The sequence below is a fragment of the Mya arenaria genome, chromosome 5 (genome assembly GCF_026914265.1).
Source record: "Mya arenaria isolate MELC-2E11 chromosome 5, ASM2691426v1".
NCBI classification, from domain to species: Eukaryota; Metazoa; Mollusca; class Bivalvia; order Myida; family Myidae; genus Mya; species Mya arenaria.
The window spans coordinates 31,961,266-31,986,353 of NC_069126.1; the positions used below are offsets into that span (position 1 = coordinate 31,961,266).

Below are 25,088 nucleotides of genomic sequence, written 5' to 3' on the forward strand. Positions count from 1 at the left end.
GAAAATGCATGTTTTGTCAGACGAGGAAAATAAAGCATAACAATATTATTTATCTGAAAGCATGTTTTTTCTTTCTTCTGAGAAATGTGTTTTTGAAATGATTAGATTGTTCCTTGATAGGTATGGTATTTCTTTTGAAGTTTACATCATGTTAATGAAAAAAACTTGACGAATAAAAACGAATGCATATTTCGTATTTTTTACCAAAATTAGGTTATCTACGCCCTCAGTGTATTTTATCTGTTGTTGTTTTTTCGAAGAAGGAAAATATGCTAACAATTCCAAAACATTTGAATGAATTATAAGTAATGCAACGAAATATCCTTCAACAAAACTATTTAAAGCGAAATAAAACTTTTATGATAACAATTTTTATTAGCCAACCATTTATATATGTATCCGGCATGCACCAAAACATTGATGATGATGATCGATTCATTGATTCTAATACAAAAAAATTCATGCCTTATAATTCTTTACTAATGCCAGTGTGAAGAATCACGTGACTTTTAAGGGGTTCACACATGGGTCTCCACGGATCACAACTGATGTAAACAAACAAGTAAGTGACGTAATTTTCTAAATAACATTTTTTAGACAGAAAAGATATGATCATATGTCTTAGCCTTTAAAAGACTATGCTATTTTCTGCTTCTACACGTGTGTAATATTATCCTTGGCCAAAATTCCAATTTGACAGAATTTTGTAGAACGATGCAACGCTGAAATTTTGGCAAAGGATTGCATCATTAAAATACAAGCAAATCTAAAATATTCAAAATATTGGATGCTATTTGTATGAAAAGCAGTAAAAACAAATCATGGAAAACTATTAGACATACATTTAGCTTTATTTAGAACCATTCCAGGCCCACACAATAAGTTCATTCACTGGTTAAAATTACATAAAAATATGAACGGAAAAATAGCTTAAGAGAATGTAACAAAGACGTATTTTAGGTGTCTCCGACGTCCAGAATTTCGTTAGCGTCAAACACGTCAAATAGCACCGTTGGAAAATGAACAAACGATCGAAAGGGAATGTCAACAATCTTACGAAGGCGTAATGCCGAAACGAAATGTTTAGATATGTATATGTTTGTGTGATTTTACTTATCACACATAAAGGAAGGAATGCTCATCCCTTTTCCATCCCTGCTTTAAAATGACACTCTTATCCAAAATCAATACATTCACAAGTAAAACAAACAAACATTTGAGTGATAAACCTTTAAATACTAAATAAATAATGCATTTATGGAAAATATTGACTACTGAAAACAAGATTGTAACCGTGTATTTGATAGCTGAAAACGCAAAATGAATAAATGATTGGTGAATGCTAAAAGATTTACTATGATCTACTATCGTCTAATAACGTAGAAATACAGTGTTTTGTGCACATTTCTTTTAAATTAAATCATAAGAACCATTGTTTTGACATTTATTCATCCTTTTGGGGATTTTAAACAATTGTGGTAAATCTTATGTGGGAATAAGAGTGCATCTTTAAGAAATTATGGAGTGGATGTCGCAAATATTGAGGATTCGATCATTTCATAGTGTATACTTGCTTTATGTTATAACGCGCCTTTTTGCCAAACATTAACAAAGTTATAGCGTCTCTATATAGGAGTTTTCAATTGTTGGCTACGTGGCCAAGAATTCTCAGTTAAAAAGCGCCAAAATATCGCTCATAGTTATAGTTATATCTGTACACAAATAAAATTGTGCCGACATGAAACAATGAATTCAACATTGGGTGTTCAATTTAAAGGTCATATCAAGAAAAGACCCACAACCTAATCGGAACACTCGCCGAATGGACCTTGTCCAAGTGCAAGTATAAATAAGCTTACACACCAACACCGATACCAAAATATGATGAGGTAACCAGGCATAAAAAATATCACTTAAGTGTACAGTGGATACCTAAAAACGATAAATCGGGCTTTCAACAGAGTGTTTCAATGTGTAAATCATACCTGATAAACCATATGGTGGACATAAAATTACAGTCAGTGAAAAGAGTATAAATCAAAATAACCCATACATCTTCCAAACAAGGGAAAATTTATAACTTAGAAGATGGGGAGACGAGTTAAGCCAGGAAGATTTTTAGCCTGATATGGCTTGGGCGTTTAAAGCAGGGCACAATTTACGACTTAGGTACAAAGAGGTTTTCGGTTCCGTGCATGTTTAAGATGAGACAATCTTTAATCTAAAATTTCATAAATAATATTTTTGCTGTCCAATATGGGCACATATGTTGTTAAGGAAAGTTAAGAAAAGCTGTTAAGCAGGTTCAGCCACTCTGTGAAAGAAACCCTTTTGTCTTAAAACAAAAGCAATACCATAGTTTTACCAGCTTTTAAAATCTTTCTGTTTTGGGGATTAAAATGCACGTAATTTTATTTAATTTATCTTATTGATAGTTGCGGCAGCCACAACACGAGTTATCATTATTTCATTAAACGATATTTGATTATTTATACATGTATTACTGTCAGCTCTAGGTTCTTGCTACCGTCCGAAATGTGAGTTAATGTTTAGGCCTAAAAAAATACATTTGGATCGGGTTACCCGACCCTACATACGGAATAGGCGCCGACCCTACCGTTTTTATAGTCAGTTTGAAAAAAAAAATGAAAAACTAAAAAAAAAAAAAAAAAATCTTTTTTTTAATTGCTTTTCAATGAGTAGTTTAAAACCTTGCTTATACAGGAAATAACTTTAACACCATTCTCCAATGATGAAAATAACATTCTTATATAAAGCCTAATAAAAAAAAGCCTACCTTCCCTACCTAATTTTGAAAAGGATGTAACCCTAACCAAACAATTTTTTTTTAGGCCTTAGACGAAAACAAAGAAAACGTGTTCAAACATGGTTCAAACCTTTTCTACCTAGTATCTGAAAATGGAGAAAAAGAACCATTGTTTTGTTTAATAAAATATATAAAAAATAATTAATGAAAAGACGAGTTCTGTTACTTTGAGGAACTAGATTCCAGACAAAAGCTGACTAGCACAATTATAGATGTATGTGTATAGATATGCCGAAAGTGTTTACTGATGTGCCGATACTTGAAAGATAAGAATAGTTAGATGGAACGTCATTTTAAATTCACTGATTTATGTTAAATTACGCATTTTCCCTATCCCCTTCACATTTCCTTTGAAGTATCTCCAGATAAAATAATAAATATATTTACTGCTAACATTTATTCAACCTGACACTATATAAACGATATCTGGTTCGTAAAATGCGTTCATCAAATCATTTGGAAGGACGGAGAACTTCACAATTTTACAAATTTAATTTCTATCTCTAAATGTTTGAAATATAAATTGCAAGGAATGCTCAAAGGATTTCCGGCCAGCCGTCCCCCACTTTCTCTTATTACGCGCATGACCCCAAAGTACCAGTAGCTTTAAAAACACCGAAAACTGAATTCAAACGGCTGCCGACCGTTCCACAGTCTTTCAACGGAAGACAAAACTTGTCCCCATACATCAAAATAATGGCCCTCTAAACCGGTGTCCGGGGATTTTGGTCGCTAACTAGTTAGATGCCTTCGGATTGATTAGGGTCCCTCACTTGATTAAGTGCAGATCATAGGATGGCCATTTTCCAGATTCCCTCAAAGCCAATCTGGGCTCTTATTGTTTCCCAAATCAGGCCCACAAATTGAGTAGACACGGGGAGTAAGCCAGGGGATTCATTTGCTGAATTGGAAACATTTTGGGAAGTCTATATCCAGAGATTTAAGGGATTTGCAAACAATGGATGGAGATCTTCTATATGTTATTGAACACCATTGTATTTGATTGGAAATCGGTTTTCCAATAAAAGATATTGCAAATGACCTCTGAAGGAAAGTCGTTTAATGCTCTATAAAGTCCTCCAAAATGTATAATTTTGCTATCACAGTTGAATGAAATGAATACTATATGCCCATCATGTTTAGTCCATATGAACCTTAGATGAGTATCTATATAAAAAATATATCTTACTATGCATAGTAGTGATGAAGGAACGATAGAAAAATAGCAAAATATTTTATAGGTTACATTACATAAGAGAATACCTATATTCCTTTGATGTATTGCATTTAAAGCTTTTGTTGGTCTTCAAAGCGAAGAAGAGTATTCGTAGGGTTTTAACCAGGTTTTAAACAGGAGACTTGCATGAACATAGTGAATTTGACAGACAATGTAAGGCATTGTGTTTAATTGAAGTAATATTACGTTTCAACGACCGAATAGGTAAAGTTTGTATGTATTTAAAGCCATAGTATAAGTTTCAATAAAAACAAAAAAAAATCATTTGATGATATTAAGCATTTGATTCTACGAAGGAATCAGGATGCACATAGCCAAGCCTTCATGAGAGCATAACTCTTTAGCTAAAGTCTAATATCCGGCAAGCCATTCAAACTTTCAGAATTTTGAGTTTCAAAGAATTACGGTCGGTCGTTCAAAAGGTCATCGATTTCCTCATTCGTTAAGACTTTCTATGATTTTAACGAACAATAAATAGTAAGAGCCACACAGAACCTTGAAAATTTCAAAATGGATTTAAAAAAGTGAGATAAAATTACCTATTCAATTTTACATTTGAAACGAAACTTCACAACTGGTATGCAGTTCGTATTTGTATGAGTAAGTGCAGGTAAGGTATATATTACCTTAATTCACAAAGTCGGTTGTAGCTTTAGAGAGGAAAAGAGTTTGTATTTCTGGCTAGAATTTCAAAGTATTCCGTGAACGAAATCATCAGCACATTCATTACTCTAAAGATACTTGTCTGAAATGTAAACATATGCACACAATCACAAATACATCTGCACCGAACATTCACAATTACAATCCTGCATAAAAGATAATAATCCAGGCGCTAGAATATCCAAAAATCGCACAAAACTATTCCAATAACACGGCTTAAAATCCCAATAGAATTTGAAAGAGTGTAAACACCATCTTATTCACAACTTATTCAAAACTAAAATGATTGCTGAAAGGGGTTCAAACGTGTTATATCCCTAAAACAAATGGCAATTATGATAATAAAGAATTTATAAATGTCTCTTAATAGACCCACCATAACCATTAATGGCCCGAATACTCTTCTAATGTCCATTACTCCGCCTATAAAGAAACCTAAAGCCGCGGTCAAATAGCATGAATATCATCATATTGACACATTGACTTGTATTTCAGTTATAGAAAACAATGAACCTAATGTTTAATAGCCATAAATACTTTGGTTTACCCCTCAAGATACGCGTTTTAGAGGAAATAAATCATTTTGAAAGCCTTGCAATTTATTGTGTATTTCTTAATGCAAAATTTATCCGTAAACTCAAATTTCTTACAATAATGAAATCATATGAAGAAATCAATAAAATGCATATTTATACATTGATGGGGAAGGTACAGTCATAAATGGGAATATATGAACTCAACTGCACACCTGGTGATAGTTTTCTATATACATTAATGTCAGATCTTGGTGATCAAAATACATTACTACAATAGTCATCTAATTTCTTTTTAGATTATTGTATAGCGTTCGATAGATTTTAACATATTTTGCAATATATCTTATTTAGAATTTGAAAAAGAAGGTTGTATTCTCCAATGAAATCATCAATTTTTTAACCAGATTTTGCTCCAACTTCAATCATTTAGCCGTTCATTAGGCAACATTCATTAATTTTACATTATGGGCGATGTATCCGCCCCATATTCATTTGACATTATAAAGTTTAGTCAATCGACGCAATGAAGCAAAACTGTTATACGTTTTGACAGTATTTGCACAGTGAAGAGTACCGCTTATTAATCAAACGGGCATAGTTACCAAAGGATGATCATAGTTTACAAAGTCAAATATAGTTTACAAAACAATCATACAGCAAACAGTGACAAATATGTGTTTATTACAAGTTCATCATATAAGTGCGACTACACATGAATTCATTAAGTTTCCTTAACTTTAACATAACTGTCTTTAACTTTCTTTCCTCACTTCGCCTGACGAATGCCTTATCAACTATTCAATTAATTGTCACCCAACCTGTCGTTATTGTTGCTCGAGTGATTACTGTTGAAAAATTGTTACAGAGCGAATAAACTGTTCACGTTACATTAAGTAAAACACCTTTTGACCAAGTGTCAACAGCAAGAAGAATGATTTAAGCTAACCAGACACGAACTATTGTAAATCAGAATAGTGAACTTTACATAGCTAGTATTTATCAACCGTATAAAAACAGTGGCCCAATGAATAAAAAGTATAATTTATTTTTGTTCTGAATATCTTGTTCTGAATATCTTAATGGCTTTTCTGTATCACTGTCAGTGTGACATAATGGATTTGAAATTGGCAGTTTCAGTGTAACTATAAACATATGTGCTATTTTTTTCAAATGATCAGAGGCTAGTTTCACGATAAATCGAACACGAAACAATCAACTTCCAGAATCCTACTGAGGTTTTTTTGTGAAACAAGGCCCAGTTAAACGTATCTTTGATAAGGACATTGACATGTCAGTAGTTTGCTGTAAATGTAGAAATCACACGCATAGACGCACCAGCCACTGATAAATGTACACACTCTGATAAAAAAACTACAGTCAAAACTCGCTATGTCGAAGTCATGCGGACCTCGAGGAATCCTTCGAGATCACGATCATTCGAGATATATCTGCAATACAAATTGGGTAAACGAAACCAAAAAAAAGCCGAAAAAATCGACTTAAACAGAACATACAGGTAACAGAGTAGAGTGACATAGCGAGTTTCGACTGTTTGAATTATATTAATTTAGCGGATCCATTACGACTTTTCATTGACAACAATGGAAAGTAGAACATTGTCGATGCTCGTTAGCACTGGCTTAAATAGTAATATTAATTTTTCAATAACCATGAAAAAATATATATTTCTCATAAATGCAATAACCGCTTACCATTTGGACAACGTACAATATACTTCTCATAACCAGGTTCGGTTCCCATCAAACGCATTCGCCATTCCAACGAATACTTTTCACATTTTCATAACACAATTAAGACAGGGCATAGTTATTCATTACAATAATTTTATTGAAAAAGATTTTTCAATTCCTCTTTTAAAAAAATACGCTCATTTTTCAACTTAATAAATTACACGAGTTAACATAACACGAGCAAACATTACAGTTGGCATACAACTTTTGGACAAGTGGTGGGCATAATTTTGGTCAAATATCTGTATAATGGTGTAGACGAAGGGAAGTTGAGCTTAAAAGAAATAGTTGTGTCCTGAAATATACTGTCGGTTAGGTTTCTTTCGCCATTGAACATATATATTCCTTTCCAATTGGTAAGCAGCTCATTGCTTGATTTCATTAAACAACGCCTACATGTTGGTTGATGTGACACGTTGAAAAATGTGTTCCAAGCAATGGACACTCTTCAGCTACTACAGTATCCCATTAATAACCTTCGGGAGGAATCCATTGCCAACTGTAGAGTCATGTTTGTTAATATTGAATGTTTTGTTTTGTATAATTAAGTGTAAGATATGTATATATCATACCTTACATAAATGTGTCCTTTCTTTGCATAAATGACATATAGATCGGTCCGTTTACCACTGTATTTTAATAAAAATCTAGTTTTGTGACGTCAGTGTTCCATATCATATTTAATGCCGGTCCGGACTTCGGTTAAAATGTAATATGGACTCGCGGCTGACGTCATACAACTGGTAAGTGCGGTTTGCTATTTTCACAACGGCGAACATTTGTCGCAAGTAATCTTTATTAGCTTTGTTAAATAAAACACATCGAAAGCGCTTTAAAGATTATGCAAACAAATCTGACAAGATCCATAGCATAGCAGAATTAACAACAAAGTATAATAATATACTGGTACAGCAAGATGTCATCTGGCATAGTAAGTTTACATACATATTCAAATAGAAATATGAAACTTATATACTTGAAGGAAGAATTTCATGTCGGGAGAGACAACGTGTATTCGATTCAAATCATATATGTAAATGCACGTCAGTCACATACTAAATGGCGTCTTATTTCAAAAGCCTTAAAAGTAAATGTGGCAAGATATTTTAATTCGACTGAACTTTCACTATTTATCAATTGCATAAATTTGAAGAAACTTTGATTACGCCAAAAGTAGTTGTTTATATATTTTTCCTGATATCTTTATAACTATCGCATTCCAGAACAAAATGAAATTCATCTTCCAATACCCCGCATTTTATACATTTGCGTTCGTGATATGGTAAACTTTCAAGTCTATGCAATAATAATATAATATAATATAAAATGTTCGGTATGATATCAGAAATATTTACACACCACATCTGGTTATATGGAAATATAAGGACCGACCAGTCATCTTCCGAAGGTGAATTGACCTCATCTAAAACGTCGGTCCATATACACTTTCGGTGACTGACTGTCCGGTCCTTATAATGTCATATGACCCTCAGTGGTGTGTAACATTTCTTAAATGTATGTGTATGTATGTACATGTGTCATATATGATGCATTTATTACAATTTAGATATTGTACACCTGTATTGTGTGTTTTACTATACACTTATGTGACTGTTTGTGTGACGAGAGACTTTGTAGTCTAAATCAGAATAAACTTCTGTTCTGTTTTGTTCTATGATGTGTTATGCCCCAGGACAACTACCAGACAATTGTTTTTGCATGCAATGGATGATATAACGGCTCCATGGCTCAAACATCTGTGACAGTATGACGCAAGAGAGTTTTAAGTGCAACTTGGAGTTCAAAGATAGCCTCGTGGACATCTACTTGCCTGATATTTCTAGCACAGCTTTCCTTCTAGGAGTGGAATACCTTTTTCACTAGGTTGACGTTAGGTCGACGTTAGTGTTGCTAAAATACTTAATGCGCATTCTTGATATTGTCGGTGCCTGGTAGCCGTTTTCAAATTCCATATGTCTTCCTGATTAAGACCACATATCTGTTTGATAGGCAGTCGTCAGAGCCCTTTTTGCCGGGTGATCCTCTAACTATGCTTGCTATTGAATTTGCGTTGGGAACCGTCATCTACTTGTCATATATAAAGGCAGTTTCTACATCACCATAGGATGAATTGCACCATTTACACACGACAAATATGTTTGATAGATTGATAGATCTATAGTCGGCCACTTCATCGACTGCTAGCATCTTCACTTCCTTATGGAATGGTTTTGTTGAGTTCTTTATTGTTGCATCGAGAGAGAGTCAGACATGCATAGACATTATCGTGCAGTAAACAAATGGTAACGCTATCATTCAGTCATACAACAACAAAACATATTTGTTGGACGTGTCCTTGTAGTGTTCATCTATTGACAACACATTTTCTTATTTAAAATAGTGAAATGGAGTTGGACACGCTCGCAACTAGTTACAACCACCGAAAATCTCAACTTTATTTCACTAGGTGTAAACTAATTGTTATGACCGCAGCCCTGGCAAACTAATTGTAATGATCGCAGCCCTCTCACAACAGACAAAAATGTTATGGGCGCAGTTTATCAGGAGCACAGTCCAACTGTAGACCGAACTAACCAAGTTCCTCATGGAAACAATCAGGACCAAATTAACTCAAAATTTTGAAAATAACTGTATCGGTTTGAGTGATGTCCAAGCATTTCCACCGGCATACATTTATTAGAATAACACTCATTCGTCAGACTTAAGGTATTTGACAAAGCCGCAATAGAACACAAACATTCTTCAAAGTTAAAGTGCTGGTCATTTAAAAAATCTGCATTTTATTCGATCTACCCTACAATTTAATGGTATCGGACGCAGCCATTCCAGAACCCATTATTCCATTAAAAAATAAGTGCGACGCTACCATTCAACCATCCAACTAACAAATGGTTTCGGACGCAGCCATGCTAAAATACAACCATCCAACTAACAAATGGTATCGGATGCAGCAACGCTAGAATACAGCCATCCCACTAACAAATTGAATCGGAAGCAGCCATGCTAGAATACAGCCATCCCACTAACAAATTGTATCGAACGCAGCCATGCTCGAATACAACCATCTAACTAACACATGGTATCGGACGCAGCAACGCTAGAATACAACCATCCCACTAACAAATAGTATCGGATGCAGCAATGCTAGAATACAGCCATCCCACTAACAAATAGTATCGGATGCAGCAATGCTAAAATAAAACCATCCAACTACCAAATGGTATCGGGCGCAGCCATGCTAGAATAAAACCATCCAACAAACTAATGGTATCGGATGCAGCCATGCTAGAATACAACCATGATAAAAACAAATGATATCGGACGCAGCCATGCTAAAATAAAACCATCCAACAAACTAATGGTATCGGATGCAGCCATGCTAGAATAAAACCATCCAACAAACTAATGGTATCGGATGCAGCCATGCTAGAATACAACCATGATAAAAACAAATGATATCGGACGCAGCCATGCTAGAATAAAACCATCCAACAAACTAATGGTATCGGATGCAGCCATGCTAGAATAAAACCATCCAACAAACTAATGGTATCGGATGCAGCCATGCTAGAATACAACCATGATATAAACAAATGGTATCGGACGCAGCTTTCCTACTCGGATTGAATCATACAACAAATTAAAGCTATCTGATTCAGACATGCTAGAAAACAATTTTCTAACTAACAAATGGTGTCGGGCGCAACATACATGCTAATGGTGTTGGACTCAGCCATACTCGAATGCAACCATCCATCAAACTAAAGCCATCGAACGCAGCCCTGCTAGAATTCTAGAATTCAACCATTAAACAACTAAATCCATCGGACGCATCCGCACTAGAATTCAGCAGTCAAACAAACAAAAGCTATCAGACGCATCCATACTAGAATTTAACCATCCAACAAACTTATGGTATCGAACGAAGCTTGAATACAATCAGCGTTGGAGTTTGAATCTCACAGGTTCAAGTTCACCTGCATGTTGACATAGTATCATTGTTTACAAACTGTCAAATGAAACATACGGTATTGTTAAATGTTTGTGAACATGACTTCTACAAAACTTATATAAATGTGTTTGTGTGAATCGTATTCTCTATCAAAAGTGGTTTTATTCTTGACCAGGGGAGTTCTGAGTTGTCAACAACAATACAGGAAGAGGTTTTGTTTATAATTTAATATTCGTGTATAGAAAAACTCATATTCAATTATTAAAACAACTATCTTATGGATCTCATTCGATGAATTTGTCAATTCTAAACAAACTAGAAACCGGTAATGCAAAAGTTCAGTCCGCCCATAATAACATGGAACGCGGACAATAATGCTATGCTCCATCCTATTGTGACAAAATATAAGTGAGGCCAATGCAAATTAATAGCTAGAATTTCATCCATTTTTTAAATTAAGGTGGGGGTGTCATTTCATCTTTTGAAACTTTAGATCACTGCTCCGTCGTCTAATATGTATTCATGTCCTTTCTTATTATATAATTGACCATATACATGTGTTTCTAGACGAACCACGAACACGAGCGTAACAATTCTTCTTTTTAGGCATGTGAATGCTATACAACGACAACGCAGGTATGAATAAACGCCGTTCCCGGACAGTACCGGTCCGATGCGCAAATATTGACCCAAGTTCAATATCCTTATTTGAGTCGATAAAATTTAAGGGGCGGCAGAAAAAGAGTGGGCAGCTGGGGATGAAAATCTAGCAGATTATATTAAGGTTGCTTAGTGCATAAGTACAGTCGGCTTATACTGACATGGAACGCGGAAAATAATGCTTTCCTCGATACTGGGGTGACCAAATATAAGTCACCAGTATTTTTGTAATGTTATTATACTCAAGCTAAGTATGTTTGTATTGTATACACCTGCGGAGAAAAGGTTTCTATTCGCGACCGGTGTGAAGCATGTAATCTCATTTTGTTTTCAAACAATACAGTCATAAATGTCAACACAGTGATCGACGTAGGTTTTGATGTGAAATGAAGTCGTATTTCACATATTTCTAATATCAACGTGCAAGTTAACCGAACTGGCAAAAGTGTGTATTTCATATCTATATCACATGTTACCCAAACTGCTGGGTTGTAACCGTAGCTGTAGGATGCGTCCCGGGAATGGCTGAAACAAATGTCAGTTTAGTTTATAGGCCAACCTATTTGTTCTTTGTGTGTTAATTGTTTGAGTTTGTATGTATATTTTGTATGTCTTGGTGCTAACAAAAGAGAACAAAAATTTCAACTATAAGTATGCTGGAAGTAGGTGATCTGTGAAAATATCACCCTGCAAAGATCTCCTATGTTGATGCTTATGCTAATCCGATTGGTGTTTGTAACCACCTTTCTTTCCTGGGCTAGGCATTATTTAGCGGATAACAAAGTTTGGTTTAACATACCACTGGTGGATCCAAAGGGGGCTACCCCCTCCTAAAATTATTAAAATTTACTCTTTATGTCAATATCGGAAAAAGGTAATAAAATACGCTAAAAATGCACAATTTAGGGCTAGAAATTGTTCAAATTTTCGCGGGAGAGAACCTATCCCCCTGCCAACATTTTAATCCATTTAAATTTCGTTTCTGTGGAATGGGCGATGTCAAAACGTTGTGTCCCTAAGTTACGCCCCCTCTTACGGCAAATTCTTGATCCACCCCTGTATACACTTTTTCGTGGCTAAAGTATGTGCTAAATATTTATTTTTTGTGTAGGTTTTCCGTGTCCATGTATCAAGTTTGTTTTCTCTATTGTATTTTTAGATGTACTTTAAACCCATATTCACCATAACCTTTCCTCCTTTTAGTCAGTGTTAAGCCACAAGTTTCGATTTACCATGATGAGGTTTTTGGACTAAATGATTCGAAAATAATGAGTGCTTGTGATATGTTTAAACGGGAGAAACAGCTATCTTGCTTACTTCTTCCGTGTCATTTAACAAAAGAGCATCGATATTCATTTCAAGCGGTTATAAAGCGATGTTAAGTTTCATCACATTATTTAATGTAACAGACCGAATGTCTTAACGGTTCTATTGGGGTAATTAATTTGCATATCTAATATGTTGTATCAAAATGATTTCGTAAAGAAGATGGACTTATGAAAGCTTTAACAGCATTTTGTTAAAGCTGCACTCTTACTCCCAAATAAGATTTACCACAATTTATACAATTGTTATAATATATCGAAAAGGATGAATAAATGTCTAAAACAATGGTTCTTATGAAGGATACCGAATTAATTTGAAAGAAAGGTGCAGAAAACACGGTACTTCTACCTTATGAAATAATAGCATTCATCAATCATTTAATATTTGTGCGTTTTTAACTAGTAAATAAATAGTTAAAATCTTGTTATCTGTAATTAATATTTTCCATAAATGCATTATTTATTAAGTAGTTAAAGGTTAATCACTCAAAATTTATGTTTGTTATAAACGTGTATGTATTCATTTTGAATAAGAGCTTCACTTTAAGAGGTTCGCTATCTTAATTAAACTATTTTAAAATAAAAATCGTTAGGTTTTCACAACGTTGTATTATGTGCGTTTGTTTAGAAAACATCATGGAACAAACGCATTGTTTTTGTACCTATGAAAGAAAGTTACAATGTTATTACGGTCAAGATATAAACTGAATAGGTTGTTGTTGGAGCCACATTATATATGGATAAACATTGTTTTTTAATTAAAACATTTTTTATAAATATGAGGACTTCATTTTGTATTTCTAATGGCTATGCTGACATAATTTAAACCATAAAATGGAAGACACTTGAAGTTTGTATAACTTTTGAACGAATTTTTGTTTATGAAAAACATTAAGGTAGAATTAACGATAGGGTATATCCAGTTTGTCTTTTTTTAAACAATGCACATGAAACAATTCGGAGGAGGCCAAGATTATTGTCCAATTAGGGTGCTGGATTTTCAAACATGAAAAATAGAAGGGTCTCTTTCATGTATACATTTAAGTCAAAGGTAAAATCTGAAATTAATATGAACCTGAAAACATACTATGAAAAAGTACTTTTTTTGTAAATAACTTATAATAAAATAATAGACGGATTAAAAAGTTTAATATTAAAACAATCAATGTATACTTTTTGGACTAAGAGTCAGAAATCCGCTGATATAAGCACTTTTAAAATGTCTTGAAAGATGATTTGTCAAAATATGCATGATCATTTCCTTCAGTTTAAACATTACATAGTTTACAACGACTGTGAAGAAAGTTATTATAACTTATACACATGCCCACTTGTTCAGCTTGGTGACCACTAACCAAATTCAAATACGCCAAGGCCGGGAAACGAACCCGGGTCGCCTTGGTGAGAAGCGAATACGCTAACCACTGCGCTTACCGAACAACAAGCAACTTCGTTAAATCGTGTGGAATCATTTTGGTACGATAGTCAGGTTATCAAAATAATGTTCGTGGAAGGGCTGTGAGCCCCTTTCCCTAAATCCTAGATCCTTTGAAAGAACAATTCAAGTACCCCCTACCCCTCATACACCTCCGCCCCTCCCCCACCCCTTCATATACAGAAGTACACGTACTTGAAGCGTTTTTTCCTTTACGTATAAGCTAATAAAGTCCAAACAGCTGTGTTTATGTATGCAAAAACGCTAGGCAATCATTTCAATATTCCCAAGTGACATATTTGAATGGGGCGTTACGAAATAGTAATAAATTGCTCACGACCCATTATGCAAATACTAAACGAGCCTCTGTGTTGTCAATTTATTTTCTTCTCTGCACTTTCTTGTATTTTTTAACTGAACGGATGTTCCACTTTAAGCAACAGGCTGTCTATGGCCCAGTTAGCATAATTGAATGCCTTTGATATGTGTTCAATAAATTGTTGTGTCTAAGACACGTTTGGGTTATCTTAATAAAGCGCGTATCGCACGATATCTTGATCGACTCTTCATCGAGTAATTTTGATATACATTTCGAAACTAAGAACTTCATTGGCCAGTAAGGCAAAGGTTATTTGACAAATAAATTGCCCAGTTAGCGCACTCGCTTCTCACCAAGGTATCCCGGGTTTGATTCCCGGCTTGGGCGTACGTGTGTTTGGTTTGTTGTCACCATGCCGGACAAGATGGTTTTCTCCTGGCACTATGTTTTGTTTCTAAAAATTCAAGACTAAGTTCTCGCACAATATCGTACTGCATACTTTCTATAACTTTTTCTCACAATCGTTGAAAAAATAAAAAATAAAAAAGTACGTTTAGACTAATTTTAAATATTTCAAATATGTGAATTGTCTCCGAAAGGGAATTTTCTTATGAAGTATTTCAGGGAAACATTCTTTTAATTTCAATGTCCATCTGATTGTGCTAGTATTATCTTATAAATATGATATGCTCAAAAATAATCACGGATGTTCAGTTGGAAATCACAATATGACTCCTTAAAAAAATATATTATTTTTATAGTATTATTATTTCTTCATATTTAAAAAAACGTACCAGATAAAGTCGGGAACCGAATTCGTCAAACTTACCATGGGACTTAACATTTAGATTGATGTGTGAAAGCTGCAATGACACGTTTGTTGTTTATATTTATAAGCTATGAAATCCATCAAATGCGGGTCTTTCGTTTTGCACTCATTTTTTTTTTCAAATTTAATGAAAACAGACGTCCAAAAGTACAACTTTTCTCATACCAAGTCCGCCAATAAAACCCAGCAAAAATATGCTGGGGTCAGGGATTTTAGGAACAGTCAAATACATCGACATGATATGAATATATGGCTGGCTTTCGGGGGTAGAATATAACAGAAAACATTAATCAACTAACTCGTCTGTCAATGTAAGTTTCGTTTTAAATGTGTGTATACGTCTGTTTTTATCATACTGGCCTCGGTTCTTGTCGAAACCGTTATTTACAGCCTTCACCAATGTGTCAGTTGAGAGATACTTTTACGGGGATGTTAGATTTGGGTGTAGACATGAGCGATTTAGTGGGGGCGGTGTTCCGACGGCTAATAAACGTTTGGTGAAAAAACCTTATACTCTTTGGAAGGGAGATCCTCCAAGCGCACAAAATACATCCACTGTACGAACTGAACCGAATTTCATTCATTTCGTGCAGGCGCGTAGCTGCATATACGTGAGAACACGGCTGAATCCACAAGGTTTTGACAAAAAAAAATATCCAAAAAAATCAGCCAAAGTACTTGACTACATGATCCTAAAACTATCCATTTTCCAGTACTAAATAAAGCACCTCAGAACGCCCAGAATGCACTAGATTGCACTAGTTTTCAAAACTATCCGAGGGGGCATGCCCCGAACTCCCGAAAACAATTACGAATCCACGTGGATAGAGGGCTAACTATGCCCGTGACGTGCATATTAACCGCTTATGATCATATAACATTCGTTTTATGTTCTGTTCTGATCTGTTCTGTTTTAAAACATTAATCTTAGTAAAAGTTTCATTGCCATAGGTCAATAACAGGAATGGTACGTACAGCGCGTTGTAGCACATTCGTCCCCACAACCACATGTTAAACGAAAAACGTTCACAATGTAAAAAAAATTGGGGGATGAGGACCAGCATTATGTACGGAAAAAATATACAAATTAATTAAAAATAAAATCGACAATAAATGATACTCTGAGAATCAGAATCGAATATGTCCTTGCTCTTTTATTCCAATATATTAGCGATAAGACACTTTTTCCACAAAATAAGCGATTATCCAAGTTATCGGAAACCCTTTGATTGCAACGTACAAATGGAACTTTAAGGAAAGTTTACGAGCATATTTTCCTTTTGATGTGCAGTTTAGTCGATAGTAATAAAAGTTGATCATATAACGGTCCGGAGAATTGCAGAGCAAAATAACGCCCCTGTAACAGCATGTCGGATAATTAAGTCATTATGTGTTGATTTTAGATTTTGTATGATATTAATTCCTGACTTTTCATGCATTTTTTTCGAAAAAGAGTTGAAATATGGCACACAAGCGTTTTACGTGAAGTCGTAAAACATTGTTTTATTATTTGCTTGAATTATGTAATACATTTTCGCGATGAATGATTGTTTTATTAAATGATTCGAAACTGCGTGGATTACTAACATATCTAACTAATTGACTACTACATAACAACAAGAACACAACTCACAGAGAAATAAAGAACAGAACAGGCGTTTATTAAAACTTGTACATAAGTACACATTGTCTAAAAACATAAACTTATTTTATATATGTCAAGTGTATGTACATTGTAAATGCGAAGTGTGTACGAAACGCATCCACGAACAAATTTAAGCTCGTCTGCTTTTCGACAAAAAAAATGTTCAGGTATTGTCGTTGACGTCGGCATGCAGAAATCATAACTCAGTTCATAGCCGGTCATGATTTTGTAATGAAACGTAGAAGACATTTTTTCCTACTGTTAAGTACATGTTGATCATACTAACATGTCCAGCACGGCCCATAAATCTGGCTGAAATATTTTGTAAGTTATGCCCCTTTTGCGACTGACACAACCTCCCCCCCCCACACACACACATAAATAAGACGGGTGTTTGTGTTCGTTCTTTGGCGCTCTTGTTTTGCACAGCAATGCTTTCATACTAGATATATCCTGTTTGTTCTTCAAATGTACGATATGTAATCAGAAAAAAATCTCATTTGTACTCTATCTAAATAGTATATAACTTCAGAAACGTTATATGAACATTTATCAAATCATCATTTGACGGGGATGGGGTGGGTGGGGGGACTGGGGGGGGGGGGGGTGATTTCTGCACCCGTGCACAAGATGACTGGGTGTTGTCGACGAATGGTTGGGGGGAGGGGTTATTCCCTTACCCCTTATACAACCATTATTTTCCTTTTTGCATTACATGTGATAAATGTTCAGCCGTTATGTGACAACGGTCTAACCTCTTGTTATGACTAATCTATGATTTAATTGGTTGAATAACCACTGAGTATTATAGCGCCGTGAACGGTTACCTAGGCAATTATATTCATGCGGAAAAATCCCGAAAAAGCAATAATGAAAATACACAAATGCAATTAAGGGATACAATCGAGGTCGCCTATGGTACTCTACTGTTAAACATTGTGCACGTTTGGCTTTTAAAAGACGCTTTTTAAATGCAAAATTATGTAAATAAACACATAATTGAATATATAAATGAATATATTAATTATCTTTATTTTACATTATTATGATATTTTATAAAGTTCGCGTCATTGCCAATTTTTTGAATATTTAGTTTAATAAAAATTAACAATTTTCCTGTTCCATAAAATGAGTTTCAAAAGAATATAGTCTTTTTTCTGATAATTGTTTTAAACTCTTGAAAATTTAAACATGATAAATTATCTACATTTTATAATACAATAATAAATTAACAAAATGACAATTTTCCTCACCTCCTAAAAGATCGTTTAATATTAATATAAATTAATATATGCATATTTTATATCATAAAATATACCAAGTATACACGTTTTGTATGTGCAATATATATTAACATTATTATTGTAAAATTGATTTTATCGACCTAAAAATATTATATTCATACGGATATGTACGGTTTAGTCTGGCTATAAAAATAAATTGAGACATGTCATGTTATATTTATTTACATTTTTATTTCTATCCGAAGGGGATTTATTTGTTAAACATTTGAAACGGTCATAAACAATAGATACAACATCACACACAAATCATAACCCCCACTTACGGTTATTTCTGATAGCAACTATTTTTTCTCATTGTTAAAATGCGTGTATATGGCCTGATGGCTTGAATACATGTAAAACTCATGGCAAAAATGAATGATTTATAGCAGGTATTTTAAATACTTTCTATCACACAATATAAAACAACTGCTGTGAATCATGTATATATCTGCTTCTGGTTCCGTTTTTATAAAATCCAAGACAACTGGACTGTTTTATTTTGTATGTACCAAGTACCGATATTCACATTAAATTTTTGGGACTTCTCTGGCCTTTTAAGAAATAGAACTACTTAATACTTCAAGAGAAAAAAGAAAGGTATTGTATATATTTCTACTTCGTTCAAAGGCCGACGACAAATAACAATTTGTCTTCTATTTTTGAACTATTTGACCACACGCTTTGAAAAAAATAGTACTTGTATCCGCAAGAGGAAAATCACATAGCGCCATTGTTCGGTTATATAATGTCTTGTTAAATTTCAGAAAGATCAAAGCAAATTACCTTGTTTGATGAAGGTAGATCAAATGTAAGGTGGGCTCCTTTTGTTCGGTAATAGGGCCCATCTATTTAGGGCTCTTCAGACATTAAGGGTTATAGGGGTCGACGGCGCGCGGACGGACAAGTGTTCTACAAAATGATAAGAAAACTATCATCTGATAATTCAAATTTTACAACACCCCGTACGACGATAAAATCAAACTTATCTTCACTAGATGTTTCAACAATAATTAATATTTTATTGCACATTTTTCCAATAGTAAATGAAAGATTAAAAAGAAAAGAAAACAATGAAACCGATAAGGTTCTGACATAATCGCTTTGATCTTATGTAAGATAATGTTAAAAACCGGTGCAATTTGTGCAAAGAGGGTAGCAGTAAATTCGGATAAACATTATTATTATATATCGTAAAATATTGAACAATTTAGAAATATTTAAAACAACGCTGAAAGCAGTAGCTGTCAAAAGTGGGCCGGTCTTAAACGCTCGAATGAACTATTGGTTTATGACCCATCTTAGTTGCTGTATTATAGATCGATAAAAATATAGTGTATAGTTTTCCTTACCTCAGTTTTATCAAAGTTACCGACTACATACCACATAGATAACCAAATACTTTGTTCTGGAATTAAATATCATAAACGTGGATTTTTTTAAAGTAGCATTTTGCACAATTTAAACTCTTATCTTATTATAGAATAGACTCGTGTGTATTTGTAAACCACGTGACACGCCAGTAGTTTCTGATTGGCTGATGGACTACTTGACATGCTCAGTTAGTTTCAGTACATTGAAAATTGGTTTGATGGAAAGCAAAATATGAATCGCGTCTTTATGTCGAAACATGACTGAGGCGTAATGAGAGATTTAGCTATTCTCGTACTCTCATAAACATTACAGTGTTATGCTTGTGATAAAACTTCCATTACTCTTAGCAGTAAACAGGTCATGAATTCTTATTACGGAAGCGTTGTACCGGCCCATATGCCGATGAACGCCGGTCAGACGGACGGATTTTACAACCCGGACGCCAAGGCAATGGACATGGGGGGCTACCAGCACGGGTCTCAGGGACTGTGTTACGACGGAGACGGGCTAAGCGGTCATTATGGCGGGGGCGGCGGCGGCTACCCCGGGATCCACCAAGGTTATGATAAAATGGACAGCGGCACCCACGGGAGAGTGATGAACCTTTCGGCGAAGACATTCCCGGGATACGGGAATAATGGATTTTATTATAACCAGAATAGTTCTATTTATAGTTCGTGCAATGTGAATGTGAATACAAGCTCTAATGTGAACTCTAACAGTCCGCCGTCGGGATTGAGCAATCATTTCGCCGACGACCGGCATATTCACGACAGATTAGGAAAACCGGACTATATGAAGGAAGAATCATGTGTTCCCACCCCACCCCCTAATAATTTCTCTCCCCACGAACAAAGTTTTAACCATATAAACAATAACCCGCCACCGCCGGCACACCACGGCGTTTCACCGGCGGATATGGTGCATAATAATATGAACACATCACCGACGGCGATGCCTCAGCACTGCAACGGAATGATGGGGAATCCCTACCCCTGGATGCGCCAACTTCCGGGTAAGTGTGTCTTTGTCCGTCCGTCCGTCCATCATCCACCTAGATTATTGGTGGTAAAATGACCGAGATATCACTTTAACATGGTTATTATTATCCTTAAAATTTGATTAATAAACTAAGTATTAACTCAGTCTTGGTTGCAATACGTTTCTCACTATAAATCATTATTTTCAAGCGAACGTCTCAAGTTTTGTTGATTTTTCTTGCGTGAAACATTCAATCGATGCGAGAAAATTATACATGCATGTGTGCAACTTTGGGATAATAGATCATTTTCAGACTGCAGTTATCATTTCATCTAAAATCAGTGTTTTAGCGGATGAAAAGCTTTTGGAATATGCTCCTTTCTGAACAATTTATCACAATGAAAATGTATTCAAAAATAGCATAAAAATGTATGTACTTTTAAGTCATTTCCCCTTTTCCCCGAAATGTTTATTTTTTTAATGTTTCAATAGAATTTACAAAGATATCCTGTAAACAATATAACAAATAGATACAAATACGCTGAAAAGGGACGAAAAGAAAGAAAAAAATAAGGAAAAAGGTTAAAAATATCTTGAAAACATTTGTTTTAAGAAAGACAAAAAATATTGAACTGCTGATAGAAAAAAAAATATACTTATATATATACTCTCATGATTCTGTCTTTAATTTTATTAAAAAGGGTTAAATGGTTTACTTAATATTCACATAAACTCGAAACTCAGGAAATAAACAATGTTTTTCGCATCGTATTTCCCTTAAGGTAAAATACACATTAGCATTTCAAATGTATAAATCAAACTCAACTTGCTTTATTTCGAACATCACTCTGCTGTATAGATGGGGAAAATCACTATCCCGCAAATGCGTTAAAAATAAGAATTAAGAAATCGTTCTTGTTAGGTTTTATAATATAAAGAACGCATTAATAAAAATAAAAATACAGAAAACAAAAATATTAGTTCTCAAATTATAAACATTCATGGCATTTGCAAAAGTAAATATAATGTAAATTGTTATACAGATTTTTTTTTATATTATTTTTATATTTAAGAAAAGAAATATAATCTGTTTTTTTATATATGTAGAATATACATGTTAAAATTAAGTATGCATCTTGCCGTGTATATGCACAATTTATAAAAACAGTTAAGCGTCTGGACTCATAATTAAACTCAGCCTAAACAGACAATAATTTTCATTCAAAACCACACGAATTAACATCAGAGGTATCATGTTATGTATATACATTGAAATGCTTGTGTCAGAGATTTTCAGATAAACCACTGTTTTGAGAAGTTCACGGTGACTTAAATTGTTTTTCCGCATTTAACGACCACATTTTAAATGAATAAAACCTTTTGAGGGCTATGCTACACGTGAAAATAATAGTATTTCCTTAAAATATTGAAACAAAAATGGTAGAGAAACCTTTTTAAATTCCCGTCTAAAAATCAAAACAATGTTAAATAATACAAAATATATAAATTTTCAACAGAAATACTCAATAAATACTCAAATGTATTAATTTTGGATGATAATTATTATTAAGAACTATATTAAGAAAATGGAAAACACGGGTCATATTCAGTTTGAAATTGAATGCATATTTTTTAGCCCATTAAATACAATTTAGTTACACAGATACAATAATTAACGTGTTTATTTCGTTTGATGCATGAAAACATTAATTTAAACTAAATGATCACCTAATATAAACTTTAAACAACTCATTGAAAAAACAGTTAAAAAGACTAATGTATTTTTCTTGAACGCATTTAAAATATCATTGTCTACTGCTTTCATTTTTAAAACAGACATAGTATATGCTACTATTAGACATATGTTTAATAGAAAATATATATATAAATTTATTCAAATGTTCGAGATCGGAAAATAATTCGAAATATCAAAAATCATTTCTAAACGATAATTATTAAAAAAAAATGCAATTTCTTTCATATTAATAATATTCATATCGCTTTCCTTTTAGATAGTTTAACCTAAAACTCATTAAGATTAAGTTATAACAAAAAAAAATAAGATTATGAAAGAAAATGCATGCAAAATGGGGTGTTTTTTTAAGCGTAGGGCTTTTTCTTATGGATAAATCACGAAAATCAAGAGATAAAAACTTAAGTCCACCTATCAGATATTTAGCACCTTTTACATATTTTTTTCTCATAATATTCTTAAATAATTATCATATATTTTCTTTTTTATATTATTGAAATGGTTTGTTATGTAAATATTATTTTTTAATTCTTTGTTACTTTCTGTTTTGTTTAATTCTTCTTTCTTTATAGTATGTGAACGAGTTTAATATAAATATGAATTGATGTAGATCTTTCGCACATTTGTATGCAAAATATTCACAATTTCAAACACAATTTTGAAACTTTTCGCAAAAACAATTTTCCTCATGTCTATAAAAAAGAGATGAATTAATTTAGACAAATATTTACGCATTTATTTTTGGGGGTGGGGGAGGGGAGGAACTATCAATTAAAAAAACCAGTATACAAATGCTATATGATAAATAAAATGCGTCAAATTACTTTGAAAAAAGCAACAAAAGTATTTTTGAACAACAGAGTGTTATTTCTTAGAAATTTATTTGAAAAAAATGTCCAAAACGATCAGCCGCGCATTGAAAATAAATCTGTACTCATGTTTTTGAATGTTTCAAATTAAAACTTGATATATGTTTAAGAAAATACCATTTATTTAAACGTAAGATTGATGATACAAGTTTATGGCATTAGGGCGACGCAAAGTATACCTGTTCGTGATATACGTTTGAATTAGTCTATACGGCAACGTTTAAAACGTATGCTGACGTATTTAACGTTTTGAGATTACGGTTTAATGACCCTCTATCGCCTGTGATATTTAATAAAAAAAAAATGTTATGAATGCAGATATAAAATAATTATTCAGCAACATTTACAATCATGAACGTCCGTTTGAAAATAACAACATTCGAATTGCGTTTTATCTTTTTTCTTCCTTATGATTGTAAGGTTTTGCAAAATTTTCGAATATCAACGCGTTACCGTAAATATAACATAATTTAAAATGTGTCATAAATATAGATACATAATAAATATAGTTTGAATGTTTAATTGATATCACATCGTACGCAAACAGTTAATGGGATAATAAATTTACGCGTAGCCTTTATTTACCAAGATCGCCAACAAAAAAAGTTAACAAAACAAAATCATTTTAATTATGTTTTTATAAATCAATCTTAGAAGGATTTTATACTTGAAAAGATGCTATTTGGACTATAAAATCAATTTTGCCTTTTATACTTGTTTACCTAGGAAAAAGTGTACGGCATTAGCAGTTTCTGTTGTTGATAACATTCCTAGAGCCCGTCCAAGGCAGTGCCTTATTTCATTTTAGCACAAATATGGTAACACACTAAACAAAACATATATCGATGGTTACAAATAGTTCAGTTCACATCAACTATGCATGCTATTGGCCGTAAATATACTTTTACACAAAAACAGACTACAAAAACACACACAACACATGGTATTGCCCAAATCTCTTCAGCCATAAATTTTCTACGTGCATTTAATGATTTTAGTTGTTAACGTTCCATACAAAAAGTCGAGTTTTGAAGAATTCGAAACATTTTTTTACCAATTATGTACGTTCTATTTTAATGCATTTATAAAGAGCATCCATTTTGTAAATTGCAGTTGAAATCTACGAGGGTTTCTTTTTCTATTAAAATTTTAAAATATGTTCCCAATTTTATTAAAGTTGACAATGAAACAAGAACTATAATTTAGTATCATATGCTTTCGCAAATCTGGATGTCAGCAATATATAACGTGTAATACCTTTCTTGTTATCCGTTATTTTATGTTTATTTTGTCAATATATAACCTTTAAGTGTGCCATATCAGTCAATTATATCTCACCAACAACTTGTTCAAGGCATGTTCCGTTATTATCACGCTCAGCAATAGTAGTTTTATTTCAGTTTTATTTCAACACGCTCATAAAATAAATGCCCCTGCCCATTTGCGGATTTCGGGATACCGGTAGCCGGATTTTAGAGCAAAATTTACTGCGATACTTGTCGGCAATGGTTTCTTTGAATATCAGGGCACCGGTAACTTGATTTTCGGGGGCTAAAAGTGTCATTATTGTTTTATAGTCTTTTTAAAATTAGTAACGTCAATGTAGAAAATATATTAAAAAAATAAAT

General features: G+C 33.6%; 1 protein-coding gene and 1 long non-coding RNA gene across 2 annotated transcripts in view; one reads left to right on the top strand and one right to left on the bottom strand.

The window, feature by feature from the left end:
* Positions 1-19,985, bottom strand: part of LOC128233380 (uncharacterized) — a 31,238-nt gene extending 11,253 nt beyond the window's left edge. The window contains exons 1-2 of the long non-coding RNA XR_008260666.1: positions 19,836-19,985; positions 19,270-19,395 (exon numbers count right to left, since the gene is read on the bottom strand). This is a non-coding gene — a long non-coding RNA (uncharacterized LOC128233380). The remainder of the gene's footprint in view (positions 1-19,269; positions 19,396-19,835) is intronic.
* A 102-nt stretch (positions 19,986-20,087) lies between these two features.
* Positions 20,088-25,088, top strand: part of LOC128233379 (homeobox protein mab-5-like) — a 19,889-nt gene continuing 14,888 nt past the window's right edge. The window contains exon 1 of the mRNA XM_052947032.1: positions 20,088-20,872. Coding sequence (XP_052802992.1) covers positions 20,218-20,872 — 655 coding nt within the window. The 5' untranslated portion in view covers positions 20,088-20,217. The remainder of the gene's footprint in view (positions 20,873-25,088) is intronic.